Source organism: Nicotiana attenuata, unplaced genomic scaffold (genome assembly GCF_001879085.1).
Source record: "Nicotiana attenuata strain UT unplaced genomic scaffold, NIATTr2, whole genome shotgun sequence".
Classification (NCBI taxonomy): domain Eukaryota; kingdom Viridiplantae; phylum Streptophyta; class Magnoliopsida; order Solanales; family Solanaceae; genus Nicotiana; species Nicotiana attenuata.
Window position 1 is genome coordinate 59,255 of NW_017670949.1, and position 22,491 is coordinate 81,745.

The 22,491-nt window shown below is 39.0% G+C and overlaps 1 protein-coding gene across 1 annotated transcript; it reads right to left on the reverse strand.

The window, feature by feature from the left end:
* Positions 1-1,661: 1,661 nt before the first annotated feature.
* LOC109244716 lies at positions 1,662-4,305 on the reverse strand. The gene is made up of 3 exons (XM_019411852.1): positions 3,574-4,305; positions 2,185-3,374; positions 1,662-1,971 (listed from the first exon to the last, which is right to left on the reverse strand). The coding sequence occupies exons 1-3, from the start codon at positions 4,303-4,305 to the stop codon at positions 1,662-1,664; spliced, it is 2,232 nt and encodes a 743-aa protein (XP_019267397.1).
* Positions 4,306-22,491: the final 18,186 nt, after the last annotated feature.

Sequence of the window (22,491 nt, forward strand, 5' to 3'; positions counted from 1 at the left end):
CTCTCAATTGGCTCACCATCTGTACTAAGAAAAGAGCTCACATTGACTCCAGGACATATGGCAATTGTAAAGGATGGACAACAGCAACAGAAAATAGTACCAGCTATCTCGTTGGAGGCTGGAATTTGCCACCTCCCAATCAGTTATTTTCATGCGCTCCTACAACACAAAACACAACAGCACATACAGTTATTCTGCAGCAACAACAGCCTATTCCAAACACTTCAGCTGCCAGTCATAAAGCTGATCGACAACAAACAGCAACTCTTAAATCCGGGCAGCAACAACTCTTAAGTCTCTTGGATGCTTTAGTATAATTTGCACGCCTAGTAGTATAATTTGCAACAAAAAAAAGCAAAAATGATAAAGAAATTGCAGAAATAGAAAATAGAAATTAGCCATTTCGGCAATGTGATGGAAATAGAACTTCTGTGAAGAAAGCGAATGAAATAAGCAAAACTATCTTGAAGACTAGTTGAAAATTACAGCCAATCATCATCCTCAATTTCATCAAATTCATCAGAAAGATATTCTTCATCTGCACTGAAGTCATCTCCATTTTCATCATCAAATTCATCAAAAGCTTCTAAGTCTACTTCTTCCTCGTTATTCAGAGAAGGTGCATCAACACTCACTCCATCAATGTCTTCTCTTTGTATTCTAATGACATCATTGTCCGACTCTACTTGAAGATCTGCTTCTCCTCTTTCAACCAAGTCAATCAGTTGATACGGCTCTGTTTCATCTTCTTGTTCGGGTAAGTCATACAAATTCCGTGGTCTTACTCTTACCACAGCATGCCAATTCTCATTTTGATCATATTTAACATAATACACAGATTGAGCTTGTGAGCCTAAAATGAATGGATCATTTGTATAATGGAGTCGTGTCACATCTACACATATGAATCCATATTCATCCCTTTTATAACCTCTACTTTGGCTACGACCTTGAGTAGGAACTTCAAACCAGTCACATTGAAATAATATGACTGAATTATTATCCAAATATTGTATCTCTAAAATCTTTCTTATCTTTCCATAATAATCAACATTTTCTGTATGTTCATCACTCTTCACAACTACACCACTATTTTGGGTTTTCAAACCTAACTCAGATTCCATTGTTCGAAACCTATACCCATCCATGATATATCCATTAAGGGTCGTGATGGCTTCAGAGCTTCAAATAATTCCTCTTTTTAAGGGTCGTGACAATGATACTAACAAGTGATTGTGAAGTTCTGAAGAATTTAAAGTATCTATTTAGTTTCTTAGATCTTAAGAACATATTATCCACCCTTCTATTTTCACATCATACCAGATAGTGCAGAAAGCTCCACCAATCATGTTTAGTTTTCTAGCAATTCTTAATTGGCATTTATCTGTGAAAATAGCTTGAGACGAGCCTTAATAGAGGTGCAACGTGGTCATTAAGGTACCTCATTTTGTTTTCTAATTTTTCGAATTTTTTTCACTTAACCATATTCAGAATTTACTTACACGATTATTCGGGTTCGCGCCGTATAGCACTCATTGAAGAGGTAGTAGAACTTCTATTTCTANTGTGAGAATTTAATCAAAATCAAAACAAATAACATTACAACAAAGTTGTTGAGAGATTCATAATAATAATAGGATGTAAACTAAGTGAAAGGTATCTTACTCCATCCAAGGTCTGACTTCCTCACAATTTTGGAGGATGTAAAAATGAGCTTGATTGATTTCATGAGTCCTCAAGTTTATCCAAGTACCTCCTACTAATGGCTTACCACGACGATTAAATATAGATAAGCCATTGGGTTCTATATTAGAAGAATCAAAATTTCTATCCAGACGATTTTGCTTTGTCTCCATATCAGTCAAATATTTGGAACAAAATGTCATGCATTCCTCAGCAAGATATCCCTCAGCAATTGATCCTTCTGGGCGAGCTTTATTTCGTACATAACCTTTCAAGGTGCGCAAAAATCTATGACATAAAAATATATCAGTTACTGCAATAAATTTTAACCAAAAGGGCAGCTAAAGAGTGCTTTTGGTTGAGGTTCCGGGGGCTCGGGGTGATTTCGGGTGGTTAACGGAGAAATTTCTAAGTAATTGCTGCAACTGGTATTTTTCTTTCTGGTATTTTCGCTTNAATTTACAAATTGTCACCCGTATACTTTTATCTAGTTGATCTAACTTTTCCGCATGCAACTCTTTAGCGCACAAATCGCTAAAGAATAATGACAGTTCAACTAATGGATCATATGCATCCTTTGGCAAAATCCCTTTGATGATAAGTGGAAAAATACGTTGAAAAAAAACATGGTGGTCATGACTTTTAAGTCCAAAAATTCTTGCTTCCTTAACATTGACACAACGACTAATGTTAGAAGCATAAGCATCAGGAAACTTGACTTCTTTGATGAGCTGACAAAATTGAATCTTCTCAGTTTTAGACATTGTATAGCTTGCTGGAGGAAGTATGTATTTATTCCCACTTTTTATTGGATGGAGGGGTTTTTTAATTTTCATCTCTTGCAAGTCCAACCGAGATTTTAATGTGTCCTTTGTTTTTCCTTCAATATCTAATAACGTTCCTATCACACTTTCACTGATGTTTTTTTCTATATGCATCACATCCAAATTATGTCTCAACAATAAAGTCCTCCAATATGGGAGTTCAAAAAATATACTTTTCTTCTTCCAATTGTCATATCTTATAGCATCTCGTTTTCTTTTTTTTGTGTTGCCGTCAACTAACACTATTGAGGATGTATTAAGTTGTGCAAGCACATCATCTCCACTCAAAGCTTGTGGTGCAAGTCTTTCTTCCTTTGTATTATCAAAAGAACTTTTATTCCGACGATAGGGATGATTTATTTCCAAGAACCTTCGATGACCCATATAACATTGCTTTCGACCATGTTTCAAGTAAATAGAACAAGTGTGTATATGACAAATCGGACAAGCTAATTTACCTTTGGTGCTCCAACCGGACAAAATACCATAAGCTGGAAAGTCATTAATTGTCCACAACAAAGAAGCACGCAAGAAAAAATTTTGTTTCATAAAAGCATCATAAGTCTCAATTCCACTCTCCCACAATATTTTCAAATCATCTACCAAGGGTTGGAGATACACATCAATATCCATACCAGGGCTTTTTGGTCCAGGAATAAGCAAAGACAACAAAAGATTTGATTGTTTCATACATAACCACGGGGGGAGATTATATGGGATCAAGATTACTGGCCACATGCTATAAGCATTACTCATTGAACCAAAAGGATTAAAGCCATCTGAAGCAAGCCCAAACCTTACATTACGTGGATCTAAAGCAAAATTTGGATACTTTTCATCAAAAATTTTTCCATGCCAATGAGTCAGCTGGATGTCGTAAAACTCCATCATCAGCTCGCTTATTTTTATGCCATCTCATATCTTCAACGGTACGTTTTGTCATAAACAATCGTTGTAATCTTGGTATTATAGGAAAATATCTAAGAATCTTTCTAGAAATTCCTTTATTTCTCTTATTCAAATTTCCTAAAGCAACATCTTCATCGGTATCTCCTCCCTTTCTTACCATCCATCTTTTTTCACCACATTTAGGGCATTGCTCAAGATTCGCATATTCCTTTCTATATAAAATGCAATTATTAACACATGCATCTATCTTCACATAATCTAGACCCAAACCTTTAATTATCTTTTGAACTTCATAGATAGAATTCGGGAGTACATTTCCTTTGGGTAAAACATCACTCAATAATTTCAATAAAGAGTCAAATGAGGTATTACTCCACCCATGTAGACACTTCATTTGAAAAAGACGCATTACAAAAGAGAGTTTGGAGAACTTTTCACAATCAGGATATAGCTTTTGCTCTGCATCTTTTAATAACCTATAGAAAATTTTAGCTTCTGCATTAGGATCTTCGCAACTAGACTCGTTATTCTCATCAAACTCATGACTATCAGTGGGAATACCACGATACAAGTCATGCAACATTTCAAAAGTGGAAGCATCATCATTTCCTATATCTGAATGTACACTAGCATTTGTTCCATCATCCGAAGATGAATCCGACTCTCCATGATAAATCCACCTATCATATGTTGAATCAATTCCTCGCCTAAGTAAATCTGTCTTCACTTCTTCTCGTGTTTTCCAAAGAACATTATTACACTTAATACATGGACATTGGATTCTTACACCAACATTAGGATTAGAAAATGCAAAGGTTAAAAATTGTTCGACACCATTCAAGTATTGAGGCAACGTCCTATTCTTAATGAATATCCAGCTCTTATCCATCATGTACTTACCTACAATAAAATATAAAAGTAAAACTATATGATTAACCTTCTTTCTATTTTTTATTATCAATTGTATGGGAAAAAAATGAGACCTAGTGCAGCTCGAGTTAAGGTTATAATCGATCTTTTGGATAAACATCCTAAGAAGGTGAAGCTGCAGATTGTAGATCGAGCTACAGGTAAGTATATTGTATACCATCAGGAAATAGTGTATGACAATCTCCCTAAATACTGCACTTATTGTAAGCATCAAGGACATGATGAAATTATGAAAAAACAAGCAGCAACAAAGGTGAATACAGAGGAAGTAACAGGGGAATCATCTCAGAATGGTCATGGTATGGTCGAGGCAGATGGTCCAATTACTGAAAAACTCCAGGGTGATGCAAGGGACTATTTGAACACTAAAAGAGCTGGACAATTAGCTAAGGTTTCAGCTGAAAAAGATGGTAAGCAAGGAGGTGAAGAAGCAAAAGAAACAGTAGTTAGTCAACAGCAAATTGAAGGAGGAAAACAAAGAATTAGAGACAATTCTGTAGCTAAGGTTTCATCAGATGTTGCAGATTGTTCTGCAGACAGTCTACAGATGATGGAGGATAGGGCACTTGCTACAGGAGTTTGTAATATTGCAACAAGAGCAGCTATTCAACAATTGAAGCAGTAATCGGGTAAAACAATTGAAGATAGAATTCTTACCGGTTCTTCTCCAATCAGCAGCAATACGAAGCAACAAGCAGAACGCAACAGAGAAGGAGCTCGTTCAAGAATAGCTGATAAGAAAAATCCTAGGTAGAATAGTTATTAGAGAGTGCGCTAAAAATGTGGAAAAAGTTATTAAAGCGAAAGTTTGCCGCGTTTGATTTTCGTGGAAAATTAGAATGTTTTAGGCCACAACCCACACACCTTATTGGCATAATAATATTTATACCAATAAATAGTATCACAGAATCCTTCGAGGAAATAATATCACATTCATGTTATTGCAACAATAGAAAAAGGTCCATTAAAAAGGGAACAAGAATCTCGACAAATTTTAAAACAATAAAATTATGCAAGGAACAAGAATGTGGACAAACTTTAAAACAAAAAACTAATGCAAGGAACAAGAATTTGGACAACGATAAAACAAAAACTTATGCAAAGTTTCTTTCTGAAGCATATGAAATTATAGGAGAAAGGCGTAAAAGAATTTAAGATGCCCATACCCAATTAAGTACTTCAAGCCACGAAATTCTCCAAGATTCTAGTGCAAAAACAGAGCTGGTGGTTTGAATTCTGCTCACTAATTATCGAATTCTTTTTTAATTAAGACATCAAATTATCAACCTTAAAAGTCGCACTATAGCAACAATGTCGACGCTTCACTTTTCTTCTTTTCTTATTGTCCGTTTTAAGAGACCACTTCAAACCCAATTGCTGCTAGGTATTCCAAGACTAATATTGTGTGGTCTCGTTTAATATGGAACAATTTCTTCTCTTTTCCTTTGTTTTGAAAAGAGGTAGGCAGAGTTCTTCCGTTTCTCGCTGGTTACCATAAGGGACTTGGAAGTCTACATATAAATAACAATCACAGAAGATAGATTAGAGTTCTTACCGTTCTCTCCGATCAGCAGCAACAAGTCCTTCTCTCCGATCAGCAGCAACAAATCCTCTTACAGTTCTTCTTATCAGCAGAAACAACGGGGGAAGACCTCTTTGAATTAGAATCGGTAAGAAAAACCCTAGTAAGAATAGTTACTAGAGAGAGCAAAAAATCCGGGAAAGTAATTAAAAGGTTTTTGGTTTTGCCGCGTTTGTTTTTGGCGGAAAATTGAAACTTTAGGCCACAATTCACGTATCTGGCAATTTAATGTGTATTGCCAACAATAACTTTTTTATTGTTGCCAATTCTATTTATAATTTAATTTTATTATGTTAAAAATTCTATTTTTTGCAACAACTAAAACTAGTTGTTGTGTATTGCCAACAAACAATTTTTTATTGTTGCCAATTCTATTTATAATTTAATTTTATTATGTTAAAAATTCTATTTTTTGCAACAACTAAAACTAGTTGTTGCCATTTATTGAAATTCCGCAACAACGCTATAGTTGTTACTAGAACGTTGTTGCCATTTTAAAATTTTAAAATTTATTATCAAAATCATAGCATATGGCAACAAAATTAACATGTTTGCCAATAAGAAAATTTTGTTGCCAAAAAGTCTATGCTATAGCAACAATTTTATCGAGTTGTTGCCATTTATCAATTTTAGCCAACAATATTTTAGTTGTTGCTAAAATGTTGTTGCAAATTCTATACTTCCTTGTAGTGTCACCAGGGACAATGTTAGCGATGGCAGCTTTCAAGGTCCAAATGATTTGGTGTCTCATAGTGTTCAGCTAAAACTTCTTCTATTTTTCATATCTGCATGCATTCCTTTGTTTCCAGATTTCCCAACATATGATCGTGGGAGCAATTTGAAGAATTTGATTGTGCACTTTATTGTTGGTAATTGTCTCCCACCATCTCTTAAAGGTAGCAATAACAGGTTCTTGTTGGTGTTTGATTCCAAGGGCATTTCCAATATTATTCCATATGACGTTGGCATCTTCACTGCTATTGAAGACATGTTGCACTGTTTCAACCTGTGCAAAGGAGCAACAAGAACATCTGGAAATAATGTTAGTACCAAATCTGCAAATAACATCATCAAATGGCAATCTATTTTTGAAAATTCTCCAAGTAATAAAGGGCATTTTGATTGGGATAGACTTATGCCAGATTTTGTTTATGAAATCATTCTTATGTTTTTTGAATCTAATAGAGTGTCATGCTGAGTTAGAAGAAAAGTTCCCGTCATTAGAGATAATCCAAACAGGGAAGTCGTCCTCATTTGGTTCCCCAATTTCCAGGTGAGCAATATTATCAGTGATATGAGCAGGGAGAGTTTCATTGAGTTTGCCAAAATTCCATCCTCCATTATTCATGAAGTCTTTCACCTGTAATTTAGAAGATCTCCCACCTCCCTGGCAAAGATTGGCTAAAGCACCTTTGCCTATCCAATTGTCCCACCAAAAACTACAATTACCTTTCTGAACTTCCCATCTAATGTTATTCTCTGTTTTGTCCCTGATTTTGAGCATGTTTCTCCAAATATGAGAGTCAGTTGGATTTGGCCTTTTGTGAACCGGGTGGGCTCTTTTGCAGTATTTACTCTTGAGAAAGTTGGCCTATAGGGAAGGTTGAGTTCTGAATCTCCACTACCTTTTAATGCCAAGCGTATCTATGATATCTTCCATTTTCTGACACCTGCTCCTCCCTCATCTTTATGGAGGCAAAGGTTGTTCCATGAGGACCAATGATATTTGTTCTTACCATCATTTGTGCCCCAGAAGAAATTTGCAAAGTGTTTCTCCATGAGCTTAGTAATTCCTTTAGGAGGATTCATAGCAGATAGGATGTATGTGGGGAGGGATTGAAGGACATGCTTAATCAGAATCATTCTCCCTCCAGAAGACATCATATTGGCTTGCCATCCATTGAGCTTTTTGATATTTTGGGAAGCATACCGTCAAAAAGATTATTAGTCTTCCTCCCATAGTAGATAGGGCATCCCAGATAAGTGAAGGGGAAGGACTTATCCATATAACCGGTAGCATTCCTAATTCTATTGATTCTTGCAGCACAAGTGTGAGGGGCTGTAATTAAGAAACTCTTATCATTGTTAACTTTCTGCCCAGAAGCTTTTTCATACCTGTTAATAACCTTTTTGATAAGCTTGAGAGTCATGTTGTTTCCTCCACAGAATATAACAATATCATCGGTATATGCTAAATGATTGATCATAGGGCCTCTTTGCTGTATGCTAAAAGGAGTGAAACTAATAAAGTCATTCAGCTCATTGAGAGTTCTAGAGAGAACCTCAACTCCAATAATAAACAATGAAGGGGATAAAGGATCTCCTTATTTGAGGCCCTGAGTTGATGTTAAAAAGCCAATTCTAGTCCCATTGATGATGATAGAGTACCAGATATCTTGTAGGAGCCCCCGGATAATGTCAATCCAGTTTTCAGATTAGCCAAATTTTCTCATAACTGCCATCAGAAAGGTCCAGAAAATTCTATCATATGCTTTTGCCATGTCGAGTTTTATTATAACATTACCTCCTCTGTTCTTTTTGTTCACATCTTGAGCAATCTCCTGTGCTAGTAAAATGTTTTCAGTGATCAATCTTCCTTCCACAAAACCACTCTGATTTTCTTAAATAAGCTTCCCTAGAATAGGATTTAGTCTTCTGGATAGGATCTTGGAGATAATATTGGTCGTAAAGCTACTCAAACTAATAGGTCTCAAATCCGAGAAACTACTAGGAGAGTCCACTTTAGGAATAAGAACTAGGCAAGTATGAGAGAAGAATTTAGTGAGCCTCCTACCATTGAAGACTGCTTGAACAAAATCAGTAATATCCTCCTTAATGATATCCCAACAGGTTTGGAAGAATTTTCCATTATACCCATCCGGCCCAGCTGCACTAGTAGAATTCATGCTGAAAACAACATCTCTAATCTCTTCAGTATCAGGTATGGCAGTGAGGATTTCATTGTTATCACCAGTTATACATTGGGGGATACAATTAATGATATTATGATCATTGAAGTGGTGATTGATGTTAAAGAATTGTTGAAATTCAGGACAACTGCCTTGCCAATGTTAGAGTCACCCTCAATCCAGTGTCCTCTGTGGGCTTTTGATTTTTTGAATTTGGAGCCTTCTCCGTCTTTCCCTTATAGTGCTATGAAAGTACTTAGTGTTAGCATCACCTTCTTCGAACCAGTTCACTCTAGCTTTCTGCCTGAGAATATCATCCTGCATCCCCATCCATCTAATATATTCAGCCTGGCCTTTATTCAGTTCAGTCCTGGTGATGTCATTATTGTTCAAGAGATCACTCTGTTTAAGGTCCTTCATTTTGTTTTCCCAATAGTGCACTTGATCAAACTCATTGCCAATGTCTTCTTTAGACCATTGAGTCAACCTTCTGCTCAACATTTTAAGCTTTTGTTAAAGTCTCCACAGAGGGTTTCCATTAACATGATTCCTCCAGACTTCTTCAACTACCTGCAAAAAAGATGGTTGGTTAATCCAGAAATTTAGAAATTTGAAATATTTAGGCCCCTGTTGGTTAGTGTCATGGCATTGAATTAGGATAGGTCTATGATCAGATCCAATTCTAGCCAAGTGGTTGACAATATTATTTTGAAAAATCTGGGACCATTCATCATTGATAAACACTCTATCCAATCTCTTCCATATTCTTCTTCTTGGTTCCCAATTGTTGCACCATGTATATTTTGGTCCAACAAAACCCAAGTCCATCATTCCACAGTTATCAATGCACGTACTGAATTCCAGACTTTTATTCATTCTGTGAGGTCTGCCACCTTTTTTCTCATCAGGGTCTAGGATGACATTGAAGTCACCCCCGATGCACCATGGACATTCACCTGAAGATTTGTTAGTTCTAAACTACTCCACAGCTCTCTCCTTTCTTCCGGAGTGCATTTAGCATACACTGCTCTAATATAGAGATCACTGTTAGCAGCCCCATAATGCAATTTGATAGTAAGTTGTTGCTCGTGGTTGTTCAGAATAGTAGTCATATTGTTGCCTGACCACATGATCCAAATCTGACCGTTTGAGTTAGAGATACAGTGTTGATATCCAAGGAATCTCCTGCACTTTTCAATTTGATTGATGCTGACAAAAGGTTCCATAATAGCAATAAGTTCCACCTTATGGATGTAAATGAATTTTTTTAGCCTTGGTAAAGCTTTTTTGGTATTTACCTTCCTAATGTTACAAAATATAGCATTTATCATGGAAACAATAGTCAGGTTAGCATGAGTGTCCTCCTTTAGGAGGTGTAGTATCTTTGCTCTTATTCTTTTTTCCTTTTTTCCTCCTCTTATCTTTGCCACCTATGATCTGAAAGGATTCCTCATTCGAATCTGTTTGAAGCTGGTCTTCAGGAACCATATCTGTCACCCTATTAGGGGAAGTTACTTCAATCTGTTGGCAAGTAACGTATTTGTCTTGTTTTGATTTGGATTCCATGTTAAGATCAACTACAACATCAATCCCAGAAAGGTTTTTAGTTTCTGAAGGCACACTGGTTGACTCATTGACATAGTCATTCATGTTTCGAGCTTTCTTTTCCTTTTTTCTGTTTTCCAGTTCTGCATTTTCATTTTGACTATCATTGTCATGAATCGACTCCTGCTGATCTTTTTTGATATCACTGTTACTGTTATAGTCATTATGTTCCTGCTTGCTTGAACTTGAACTCGAAGGAGCCTTATTATGATCAGCTCCAACTTGCTCCCCCTTTCTATAGTTAGTCGACTGCCTTTGAGCACTCACAGCCTCATCAAGATTACTTTCCTGGTTCAGGTTTTGTGTAGCCAAGGATATCTCTTTGGTATGCATCTTTTCCTGCATATTTGAATTGGTATTAGAGAGAGCCTTATTATTAGCAGCTCCAACTTGATCTCCCTTTCTAGAATCAGTTGACTGCCTTTGAACACTCACAGTCATATCCAGATTGCCTTCTTGGTTCAGATTTTGTAAAGCCAAGGTTATCTCTTTGTTATGCATCTTTCTCCTATTAGTGTCATAAGATAGATTGAGCATAGGCTTAAAAGTAACTTTAGCTTTCTTCTTAGGGAGTTTCCTTGGTTTGCTCTTCTTAGTATTCTTCCTGGATATCTCCCTGATGTTGCTTGAATGTTTTTGCTGGTAATTATCGGACTCATTCCCATTCTTTTACTTCAATTGATTTTGAGTGATACTATCTCTATCCTGCCCATTATTGATAGCCTTTCCTTTCTCATAAATCTCCTTCTTGTTATTCAGATCCGTGCCTTTGTTTTCAGTATTCTGGTTTCACCAGAATTTTTAGCATTCAATTCCAATTCTCTGTTGAACATTGGACCATCATTCTTCTGATCCTTCTGATTTGCACCTGCATTCTGATTTGCATCAGCCTTCTTCTGATTTTCATCAGATTTTTGAACGTCCAATTCTCTATTTTCCCCCTTCTGATCTGCACCAATTTTTTGGTCATCCAATTCTCTGTTTTCAGCAGCCTTTTTCCTTTCTAATGCTCTACAATTGATCATATTGTCATATATTTGCCCAACGTAAACAGAATTAGGTTGGTCCTTAAGTAAGTCAATTTCAACTCTGACTTTGGCCATACTAGGCGTTGTTCTACCTCTAGTAGCCAAATCCATTTCAAGGGGAGTACCAATTGCACTCACCACTTGTTTAACATAATTCCATGTGTGCATATGAAAAGGTAAACTAGGAAGGAGAACCCAAATCGGAGCAATAGGCGGGTCCTCATCCGGCTTGAAATCCGGTGACCATTTCTGGAGCCACATCTGCTGCCCTTCAATTTCAATTACTCTTCTAAACCAAACAGTACTAAAATTGTCTTCATTGGTGAAATCAAGAAAAACATTGTAATTATCAAACACCCCAATCTTGACAAAACCCTTAAATTTTGATCTGATTTTGTCATTTGGGGCCTTGGTTTTAGGAATCGGCCGACAATTATGAGTTTGCACTCTTCAGCCATAACGCCTAGTAGTCTGAAGCTTTGAAGAGAACCACCGGCATTCCGTTGTGTGTAGTATGATTCGCAACGTCAGAGTCTCTGCCCTGGCGATTTGGAGGAGTCGGAGTGTTCGAGGAGGAGATGATTTTGGTAGCATAGGTCGATTTTGTGCCAATTAGTTCAGAGGGTTGGTTCGCCATGTGAGATGGAGTTGATTGATCTTCCAGAAGCGCCGGAACGGCACCGTCCAGCGGGTCCATCGGTGGGCGCGTGAAGGGAAGATGCTGATTTTAGAAAATAGCCGTTGGTTCTTTTAGGAGAGAAAAGAGAGAGTTACTAGCGTTCTGAAGAGTTTGATCAGGACGGATCAGTTGTTAGTACTATATGATCCTTAGAGTTGCAGTTTGGATCAATTTCTTCTGTGCGTATAACAACATATTACATGTTCGTCACAACACTTGTTCGACACAATATGTTAAGGCAAATAATGAAAGGGTCCACATAACTTGATGTAAACTCCAACATTCGTATGCAGAGAAACCTGTTGCGGTTTTAGCGTATATTTGCAAATTCATGCATGAGAGTTAAGATATTTTTTTATGAGTTGAAGGAATCACATAATTTTATGTCATGTCAAAATAAATTCATCGCTAGCCATGAATATGCAGAGATTTCCTGTGTTTAGCTCAAAGAATAATTAAAGAATATTCCATTTATGAGGAGTTACTTTTTAAATACAGAGTACTGTAAGTTGAGAGGGATAGAAATTAAGGGTCCACCAAACTATATAGAGAACCAGGTTCTCTATTAGTTCCAACAGAACACACGCACACTGCAGTAAGTAAATGACACAATGGAGTTTTACGTGGAAAACTCCCTGCTCATGGGATCAAAAACCACGACCCACCCTTGTAGGATTTCAACTTCACAACTGAGCAAACTTTAGATTACAAACTATTGTAACCTAGAAATTAACCTCTTAATCCCTCACTAACTTGTAACAACACTATTACAAGCCACTTTGTAATAACTCTATTACAAAGACTTTACAACTCGACTAACTCTAGCCAAGACACAAACACAAGGGTTTATGATTAACAAAGATTTCCTACACAATGCTTCTAACTAAGCTAAGTAGGAATTACAAGTAGAGTACTTTAACAAAGGAACAACACAACTAAGGACATGTAATAACTCGATACAGGGAACTGGTCGATTATTATGTTGTTCTTTGTTCTTGATGCCCTTGAGAGTGACTTGCAAGATTGATGGATGACTTGAGAGAATGCTTGATCAATTCTTGAATGTGCAAGTGTTTTGTTTTACCTTTTCTTGATGTTAATAATTCATTTGTGACATCACTTGAATGATGCAAGCAAGTTAGGTAAAGGGCATTCCCCATAAAGTTGACTACTGCACTGTTTTCGCACTGTTGCGTGTGCAGGCAACAACTTTACAGGTGGGGGAGTTGACTTGTACAGTCACCGCGAGAACTGGTAGCAATCTGTTTCCTCTGTTGTTCCTTTGACTCTGAAGAGTTGAACTGTGTCCCCAACTGGAGACTTGTTCATCTTTAAGTTCTTGAGGATGTGTATCAGGTTCCTTATCTGGTTCTTAACAGTAAGTTTGTTAGATCATCAAAACATAATAGGGATACACATATAACCTATCAATTTCCCCCTTTTTGATGATGACAAACTTATAATTCAAGTTCCCCCTAAGAACCAGAATGACATTCGCATTTCCTGTATTCCCCCTGAATCTCTTCCCCGTCCTGTTTCACTTTAATTATTTTTCCCCTTTTGGCATCATAAAAAGATCGGTAGCAGGCCTTAAATAAAAAAAAGCCTAGCTTTAGTTAACGCATGCCACATGTGTGCACACAATCATGACTAAAACAAAGCAAAAGAGAAAGGCATAAACAACAAAAGGATGAGATTTTCATTAATTTTGGATAATTAAGCAAGGAGCAGTTCCATTGTTTCCAAACACATCCACAAAATAAAAACAGTAAAAAAATAAAAGCACCAGTCATAAACATCATCAGAACTAGAATACAGACACTAAGAACTTGACACTTGGGAAGGGGACACTATTTAGGGAGCATTAGAAGGGGAAGGCCCAGATGAAGAGGCAAGGGTTCGAAGAAGGATGTCCATTCGAGCATTAGCTGACACCTGCTCGTTGAGCAGCCTCACCTTCAGGTCCTCAACCTGTTTCCTGAGGTCGGCATTTTCCTTGGTCAGATGGGCAACCTTTGTGCTTTGAGAGCCGCTAGAACCAAGTGCCTCCTGAAGCTGACTCTCAAGAATGGCATTCCTTGCCTTCAGCTTCCTTATCTCAGCAGTGGCACTGTTTTGGGCGTTGATCAACTGGGAGATAGTAGAAGTGTTGCCAACTCCTTCAACCTTTACAATTCATTCACATTCCTCGAGGGTGGTTTTGGAGAAGGTTTGCTTACAGGTACCCACTTTAGCTTGTCCCAAAGGGAATTTGAAGAACTCAAACACCTTAGTGAGGAGAAACCCGTAAGGCAGCCCATGATTACTATCTTTGAAATCTACCACCTTCTGCATGTGTTCTATCATGATGGCAGGCAGGTTGATAGTTGTGTATTCATCCACTGCTTCCATGAGAACTAGGTCTACTCGAGATGTAATGGACCTTCTCTCAGCACGAGGGAGCAAGACCTTGTTCACCATTTCAAACAATAATTGGTATACTGGAAGGAGAGCCTTCTTTTGTACCCGTTCCCCGTGCTGAACTGCCGCATTCTTCAAGATAGCATTTCTAAAGTTCGAAGAGCAGGTTCCCTGAACAGAAGACAAACCCTCAGTCGGCACACCCAAAATAGTTCCCAGCACAGCAGAGTCTATCACGAAATCAACACCATTCACCATCATACAAATATGATCGTCTTTAACTGTAAAGAAGTCGGCATAAAAACTTCGCACTTCTTCCTCATACACTTTGGGACTGTCACCTGTGAATAGGTGGGTCCACTATTGAAATTCACAGATTTCCACCAATTGACGCATCCCAGCCATTTACAGAATATCAGAGGCAAATGTACGGCCCTATAACACTTTTTGATTTTTCAATTTCTCCTTCTCAGAAACCTGAGTTGCATCAACCTTGACCTTCTTATCGGAACCAGGTTCCTCACTAGCACCAGCCTTCCTTTTTACTATTTTTCTCAAACTCTTCCCTTTGTCTATGGACTTATTGGACATCTTCTCAGCAGACTCCTCAGCCACGTTGTCACATGACTTCTCAACTACTTTCTCACTCTCCTTCTCACCAGATTTTTCACTCTTAACTCTTTTTCACACACAGATGACTCCTTTTTGGACTTTGGAATAGTAAGGTTCTTTGAGGACTTACGAACCAAAGAACTAGATTCCTCTTCGACCTCATCATCAAAATCCACAACTTGTGCAGGAGGCACTACCTTTTCATTGACAACCTTTCCATCTTTCACCAGTCTCCTCTTCTTCTTTTCCTTTTTTACTTTTCCTTAAAACAGACTCAAATTCTTCCTTCTTTTGCAACCTCGTGATAGGTCTTTTAGATGTTGACCCTTGGGGAGGTGCCTCTCTACTCCTAGCACTGATATAGCTTGCTAGAGCCACATTATCATAATCTTCTTCTTCAATATCCTCCTTTTCCTCCTCAGACACGGATCACATCTCAGGGACAACTATGGACAAATGACCGGCATAAAAGTGAGGAGAGGGAGCAAGATCAATACTGACCTGGGGTGATTGAGAGGAACCAGGGGTTGGCTCCTATTGGTTGGAGGGATCAGGTCCCTCAATTGGTGCCCCAGTAGTACTGTCCGGTGCTGATGATTCAACAGGCACCAGTTCCCTACTCTTCACTAGTGTATTTTCTTCCCCCTGAGACTCAGACACACCTTCTTCATCCCCAATAACACTTCCCTCAGCAACTATTGACAACATATTATTTATGGCCTCTTGTTCATGCAACCCCATGGCAAACTCAGAAGTAGGAGGAGTATTACCTGTAGAATCAAGGCCAGGGGCTGCCACTGTCGATTCTGCACCCACATCTTGTTCCTTGGCAGAGCTTTCTTCCACAAGTAGACTAGTAACCTCTAGATTTTCTTCTCTCTCTACAGTATCATGTTCGACTATTGCTTCAGGCGAGGCAGAAGGAGAGGTCATAGCCACAAACTTTTTGGGAGTCAAATTTTTACGACTCCGATGAGAACCAGTACTCGACTGGGTTAGAGAAGTGGGTGGTTGTGACTCTGACTTAGGGTTTGGACTGGTCGGAGTGGGGAGTGTTGGCTCTAACACTGGTGCTTGAATGGGTGAAGACACAGTGGGGACGATGACTGGAGCACTTTGGGCTTCCTGATTTTCAGTCATGATGGGGTTTAGTGAGTTGAAGAAGAAAGTGTTTGGCTTGAAGAAGAGAAAAGAGAAATTTTGGATTTGTGATGTGGATAGTTGTGAAAGGGACTGAGAGGCGTTATTTAATAGGGGTGAGGTACCAGTTAGAAATGGGTGAAAATCTGGGTAGTCGGGTCACTTCACAAAGGGGTGAGACGTTTGGGTTCAAAAAGCGGGAAAGAAAAGAAACTAACAAGTTGATGACGTGGCACCGTTTCAGCCGTTTAAAAATTGTGCATGAGAGTATAGAAGAACTACTAACCTGTGTCTAGGGAACCAGGTTCCCTGTCAAATTTTGCAAATGTAAGCCTCATCCTTTGACCAACGTGCAATGCATTAGCTTCTTCTTTGCACTGTAATCGTCATGCGTGTCTACCTGTAACGGTATAGAAATGAGTTAGACTTTTCCAGAAAACACTTTTTATCTATTTTACCTGTATATATCTTTCGTAGCCAGTCATCGAGGGACCAAGTCCTCAGCTTGATTTCATCAACCCTAGTGACAAGCGATTCCTTTCAAAATGCTCTCTGCTCATTGCCTTGGTGAATATGTCTGCGATTTGATCTTCTGTGCTGTAGAGTTTCATACAGATAAGCCCTTTTTCAACATTATCTATGAGAAAGTGATGTCGCACGTCAATGTGCTTTGTTCTTTTATGTTGAACTGGATTCTTGGCCATCTCGAGAGCACTGGTATTGTCACATAGTAAGGGCACGCACTTAGAAAACACATCAAAATCTTCCAACTACTGTTTAATCCATAACAGTTGAGAACAACAAGATGCAGCAACCAATTATTCAGCTTCTGCAGTTGAGAGGGCCACTGAGTTTTGTTTTCTTGTACCCCATGAAATCAGACATGAACCCAGAAAATGTGCCATGCCAGAAGTGCTTTTCCTGTCCACTAGATACCCAGCGTAGTCAGCATACGCATACCCAATTAAATCAAAATTGTCTCATGAGGGATAGTAGAGAACCAGGTCCTGTGCCACTTTGAGATATCTCAGGATTCTCTTGGCTGCCTTCAGATGAGATTCCTTTGGATTAGATTAAAACCTGGCACAAAGACCCACAATAAAAACAATATCTGGTCTGCTTGCTGTGAGATACGGAAGTGACCCTATGATACCTCTATACATGGTTTCATTCACAGAGGAACCAGGTTCATCCATGTCCAGGCGAGTGGCTGTGGCAATGGGAGTATCAATGATTTTTTATCCTTCCATGTCAAATCTCTTCAGTAGCTCCTTGATGTACTTCTGCTGACTTATCATTGTCCCCTTGGGAGTTTGCTTCACTTGTAAACCCAAGAAAAAATTCAGTTCCCCCATCATGCTCAGTTCAAACTCACTCCTCGTGAGTTTTGCGAATTCCTCACACAGAGAACAGTTTGTTGCTCTAAAAATGATGTCATCAACATAGATTTGCACGGTGAGCAGGTTCCTTCCTCGTTTCTTCAGAAAAAGGGTGTTGTCAATTTTCCTCTTGTAAAACCATTTTCTAGAAGAAATTTTGACAACCTTTCTTACCAAGCGCGAGGACCCTGCTTTAGCCCATACAAAGCCTTGTCAAGTTTAAAGATGTGCTTAGGATGCTCATGATTCTCAAATCCAGGTGGTTGCTTGACGAAGATCTCTTCCTTTAGAAAACCATTCAGAAATGCACTTTTGACATCCATTTGGAACAATTTGAATTTCATATAAGATGCAAAGGCAATGAGAATTCTGATAGCCTCCATTCGAGCAATTGGAGCAAAAGTTTCATCATAGTCAATCCCTTCTTCTTGAATGTAGCCTTGAACTACTAGCCTTTCCTTGTTCAAGTTTGTTTCTGAATACCCACCTAGTTCCTGAATACCCACCTAGTTCCTATAACAGTTCAGTCAACAGGTCGTGGAACCAGGTGCCACAGACTGTTCCTCTCAAATTGATAGAGCTCTTCTTGCATAGCTGTAATCCAGTCTGCATCTTTCAATGCTTTCTTGATATTTTTGGGCTCTATTTGAGAGAGAAAGGCTGAGAAGGCAAGTGAGTTTCTTGTCATTGATCTGGTTTAAATTCCTGAATCAAGAGGAGTGATTATGTTATCAAGAGGGTGTGAACTTTTATGCTTCCAGTTAGACACCTGAGTCTCATTGTTAGAGGATCCAGGTATTTCAGATTGTGATCCTTGGCGTCTTCTTATCTCAGCATGTGGGGTGCCTTGGACAGCATCAACAACTCCTTTCTCAGCTTCAATTGTTGTGATTGAGGGACCGGGTTCCTCTCCATCAATTAGAGATATGGTTGCACCATCCTCATTCGATTCCTCGACGTGGCTCATCATATCAGCCTTTCCGTTTGCCATGTCAATGACTTCACCAGGGATAATTGTGAGTGATGCCATTTTCAGCACAGAATTCGTCGAATTTGGGATTGTCTAATTCTGTCCCATGGTCAGACCTGATACATACTACATTATGGCTCACCTTCACCTGGATCTTCTTCACAAATGCCACAAACACTTGAAGGTTTCATCCTTGGTTTTGAGAAACGAGTCCAGGTGAACCTAGAATAATCGTCCATTATAACAAAGATGTATTTCTTTCCTCCTCTACTTGGCACCCTCATAGGTCCACATAGATCCATATGGAGGAGATCAAGTGGCCTTGAGGTACTAACTTCCTTTTTGGGCTTGAAAGAGGATCTGACTTGCTTTACTTTTACACATGCATCATACACCTTGTGATCCTTGAAACTTGACTTGGGCAGACCACGAACCAGGTCCTTCTTGACCAATTTGTTCAGCAACGTGAAACTTTCATGACCCATTCTTTTGTGACATAGTTCAGCATCATCATCAACAACACTCAAACAACTGAGATCCCCATTTTGCACGTACTCAAAATCAGCAACGTCGATATTTTTGTATCTGTTGGCCACTAACACCACTTCACCAGTCACAAGATTAGTGATTGTGCATATCTTGGATACAAATTCTACTTTGTTTCCCTTGTCACAGATTTGGGAAATACTCTGCAAGCTGTACTTCAACCCGTTCTTGTAGTACATATTTTCAATTGAGTGAGAGAGAGAGAGAGACTTCCCAATTCTTCCAACTCCCAAAATGTATCCCTTCTTGCCATTTCCAAAGGATACACTTCTTCCCTACAGGGCCTTCAGTTAAAGGAAATTATTTGTACTTCCAGTCATGTGCTTCGAGCAGCCGTTATCCATGTACCATTGCTGGCTGCTCCCTTTCACTGCTCTCTACACAAGGAAATCAAGAGTTAAACTTCAGAATCCAAACAAGTTTGGGTACCTTGTAATGAGGAATGGGTGAATAAGGGCTTTTTTGGTCCAAGCAGGCATCACACGTTTTTTATATGAAGGACCAGGTTCCCTGGCAGTAGTTACTTTTTCAGCAAAAACTATATTTTTTTGTTGAGACTGAAATCTGGCCTTACAGGTTTCCTTAAAGTGCCCAGTGTTACCACAATGAGTGCAGAGCCAGTTATCAGGTACAGTAACGTACTTGCTATAAGGGTTGTAGGGAGTCTTTTCCCTTTGAAACCCGATTCCCTCCCTGTTTCCCCCACTATTTGTATACATAGCAGTGATTGCATCAGAGGAACAGGTCTACTTAAGAGATTTTTCTAGGTCACTCTTCACTTTGCCTAGATCTTCCTGAAGTTATCTGTTTTGCTCAAGCTCAGCACACGGACTAGATTTCACTAATATTAACTCATTTTCAAGCCTAAGGTGTGTGGGGGAGAAGAGGAAGGATAAATATGTCAACTTCCTTTCCTTTTTGAGTGTTCCCAGGCCTACTCTCTCTTTTCAGTTCCTCAAAATTGTTTCCTTTAGGTCTACAACCACTAGTAATAGGTCATCTCTCTCATGCTCAATGTTAGCAACCCTCTCTGCTAAAACTTCTTTCTCTTTTTTAACACACTCCGGTTCTCCTTTAGATCGACCACAACAGCCACTAGATCATCTCTCTCATGTTCTCTGTTTGCAATTTTTTCAGTTAAGGCATCTTTTTCTTTCTTCAGACTCTCAATGGTTTCCTTTAAGTCTACCACAACGACTACTAGATCATCTCTCAACTATTCTACTTCTCCCAGTTCTATAGTTAATGCATCTTTGTCATTTATAAGACTATGATAAGCATCAATTAAAACATTTGCCAAATACAAAAGTTTTTTTGGAGAATAATACTTCAGATTTCTTTGAACATCTAGAAAGTTTACCTCATCATCGTCATCGTCATTTTAATCATTGTCAGATTTTGCCATCATGGCAAAGATTGAGTCATACTCAGCTGCTTCACTTTCCAATGCCATCATGGAGCTATCACCTTGATCATCATCTTCTTCAGATTCGCTGGAAGAGTCTCCCCATGTAGCAAGAGCTTGTTGCACAACATTGTCAGCGGCATCTTTTCACTTGAATCGCTTGTCAGGAACCGGGTTCCTCTTAGCTGCTTTGTCAGTGTTGTGCTTGTACTGATCTTGCTTGAGGAGAGGGCAATCCTTGATGAAGTGTCGTGGATTACCGCACTTATGACATAGGTCATAACCTTTTGGCTTGCTGGAGCTTCTCCTTTTTGGAATGCCTCCATTCTGCGAACCATTTTCTGATACCTTTTTGTTAGGTAGGCCATATCAGTATCCTTACCACCTGAGTCATTGATGTCCATCTTGAGGACTAGGTTCTTCTCCCTTTGGGCTCTCTTCTCTCATTATCCTTATTCTTCTTCATTTTATAAGTTTTCAGATTGCCTATAAGCTCATCAATGGTCACCTCCTGCAGATCCTTTGCCTCTGTGATAGCATTTACTTTGCTTTCCCGGGAACCAGGTAATACACTAAGTATCTTCCTGACAAGTTTGTTCCTGGGGATGATCTCTCCCAGAGAGTGAAGCTCATTGATGATAGATGTGAAGCGAGTATGCATATCCTGAATGGACTCATCGTCCTTCATCTTGAAAAGCTCATACTCTGTGGTTAGCATGTCAATCTTGGACTGCTTTACCTGTGTTGTCCCTTTATGAGCTGTTTGGAGAGCTTCCCAGATCTCCTTAGCAGATTGACATGCTGAAATACTTTTGTACTCAACTGGTCCAATACCACAGACGAGGATTTTCTTAGCTAGAAAGTTCTTTTCAATAGCCTTGCGGTCAACATCATTATATTTCTTTCTAGTTTTAGGAACTGTCACTGCGGGGTCTCCAATGGTCTTCATAGGAACGAAGGGTCCATCGCAGATGATATCCTAGAGATCTGAGTCTTTAGCCATGATGAAGTCGTGCATCCTTGTCTTCCACCATCCATAGTATTGGCCGTTGAATCTTGGTGGTCTGTAGGAAGACTGACCTTCTTCGAAGTTTGGCGGAGCAGCCATGATGATCCTTTCTAGGTGTTAGCCTGATAGAAAGAACCTGCTCTGATACCAATTGATAGAAAGTAAGGGTTGTCGCGCCCCCTTTTTCCTCGCGGAGTCCGGGTTTCGACATTCATTGGTTTTGGGAATTGGGTATGGAATTTGAAGAGTCGCCACCTAACGGATTAAGGTGCGTTAGGGCACCTAGAGCAGATAACTCATAAAACCGGTTTGCATTAACAGAGACTTGGGTAAGGGCTAGAAATAACCTTGAGGGGAAGGTGTTAGGCATCCCTCGCGGTCCACAACGGTGGGTCCCGGCCGAACTCAAATTATGTGAATTAGTCATTAAAGAAACAAAGCACATAAACACATAAAGTTTATTTAAACGGGGTAAAGGGGGTCCTAGGTTTGTTGGCCTATAGGATCACATGTGTACAATACCCGGTAAGCCTTCCTCAAATAGAGGGGTTACACGTGGCATTAGCGCATAGGTCATCATATACTTTACTACCCAATTACCCTCCCTTGGTCATAGCCTAAAGCGTTCTAATAACTTTAAGAATGTATCCTCCGCGTGCATTACCTGTCCCTTTACTTATATAGTCCCGGAGGTATTTAGGATTTCTAGTTAAGGTGGATCTAGACTCTCCTACAGTAATTAAAAGGAGAAACTTCTAGGCGACAAACAAAACACGTAGGACTGGACCAAAGATAGAACAGTTAAAAGGCTCACATTTTACCTCCACAAATAGAGCAAGCAAATGCACGTCTCAAACAACAAATTTTAGATGTTTCAGAGA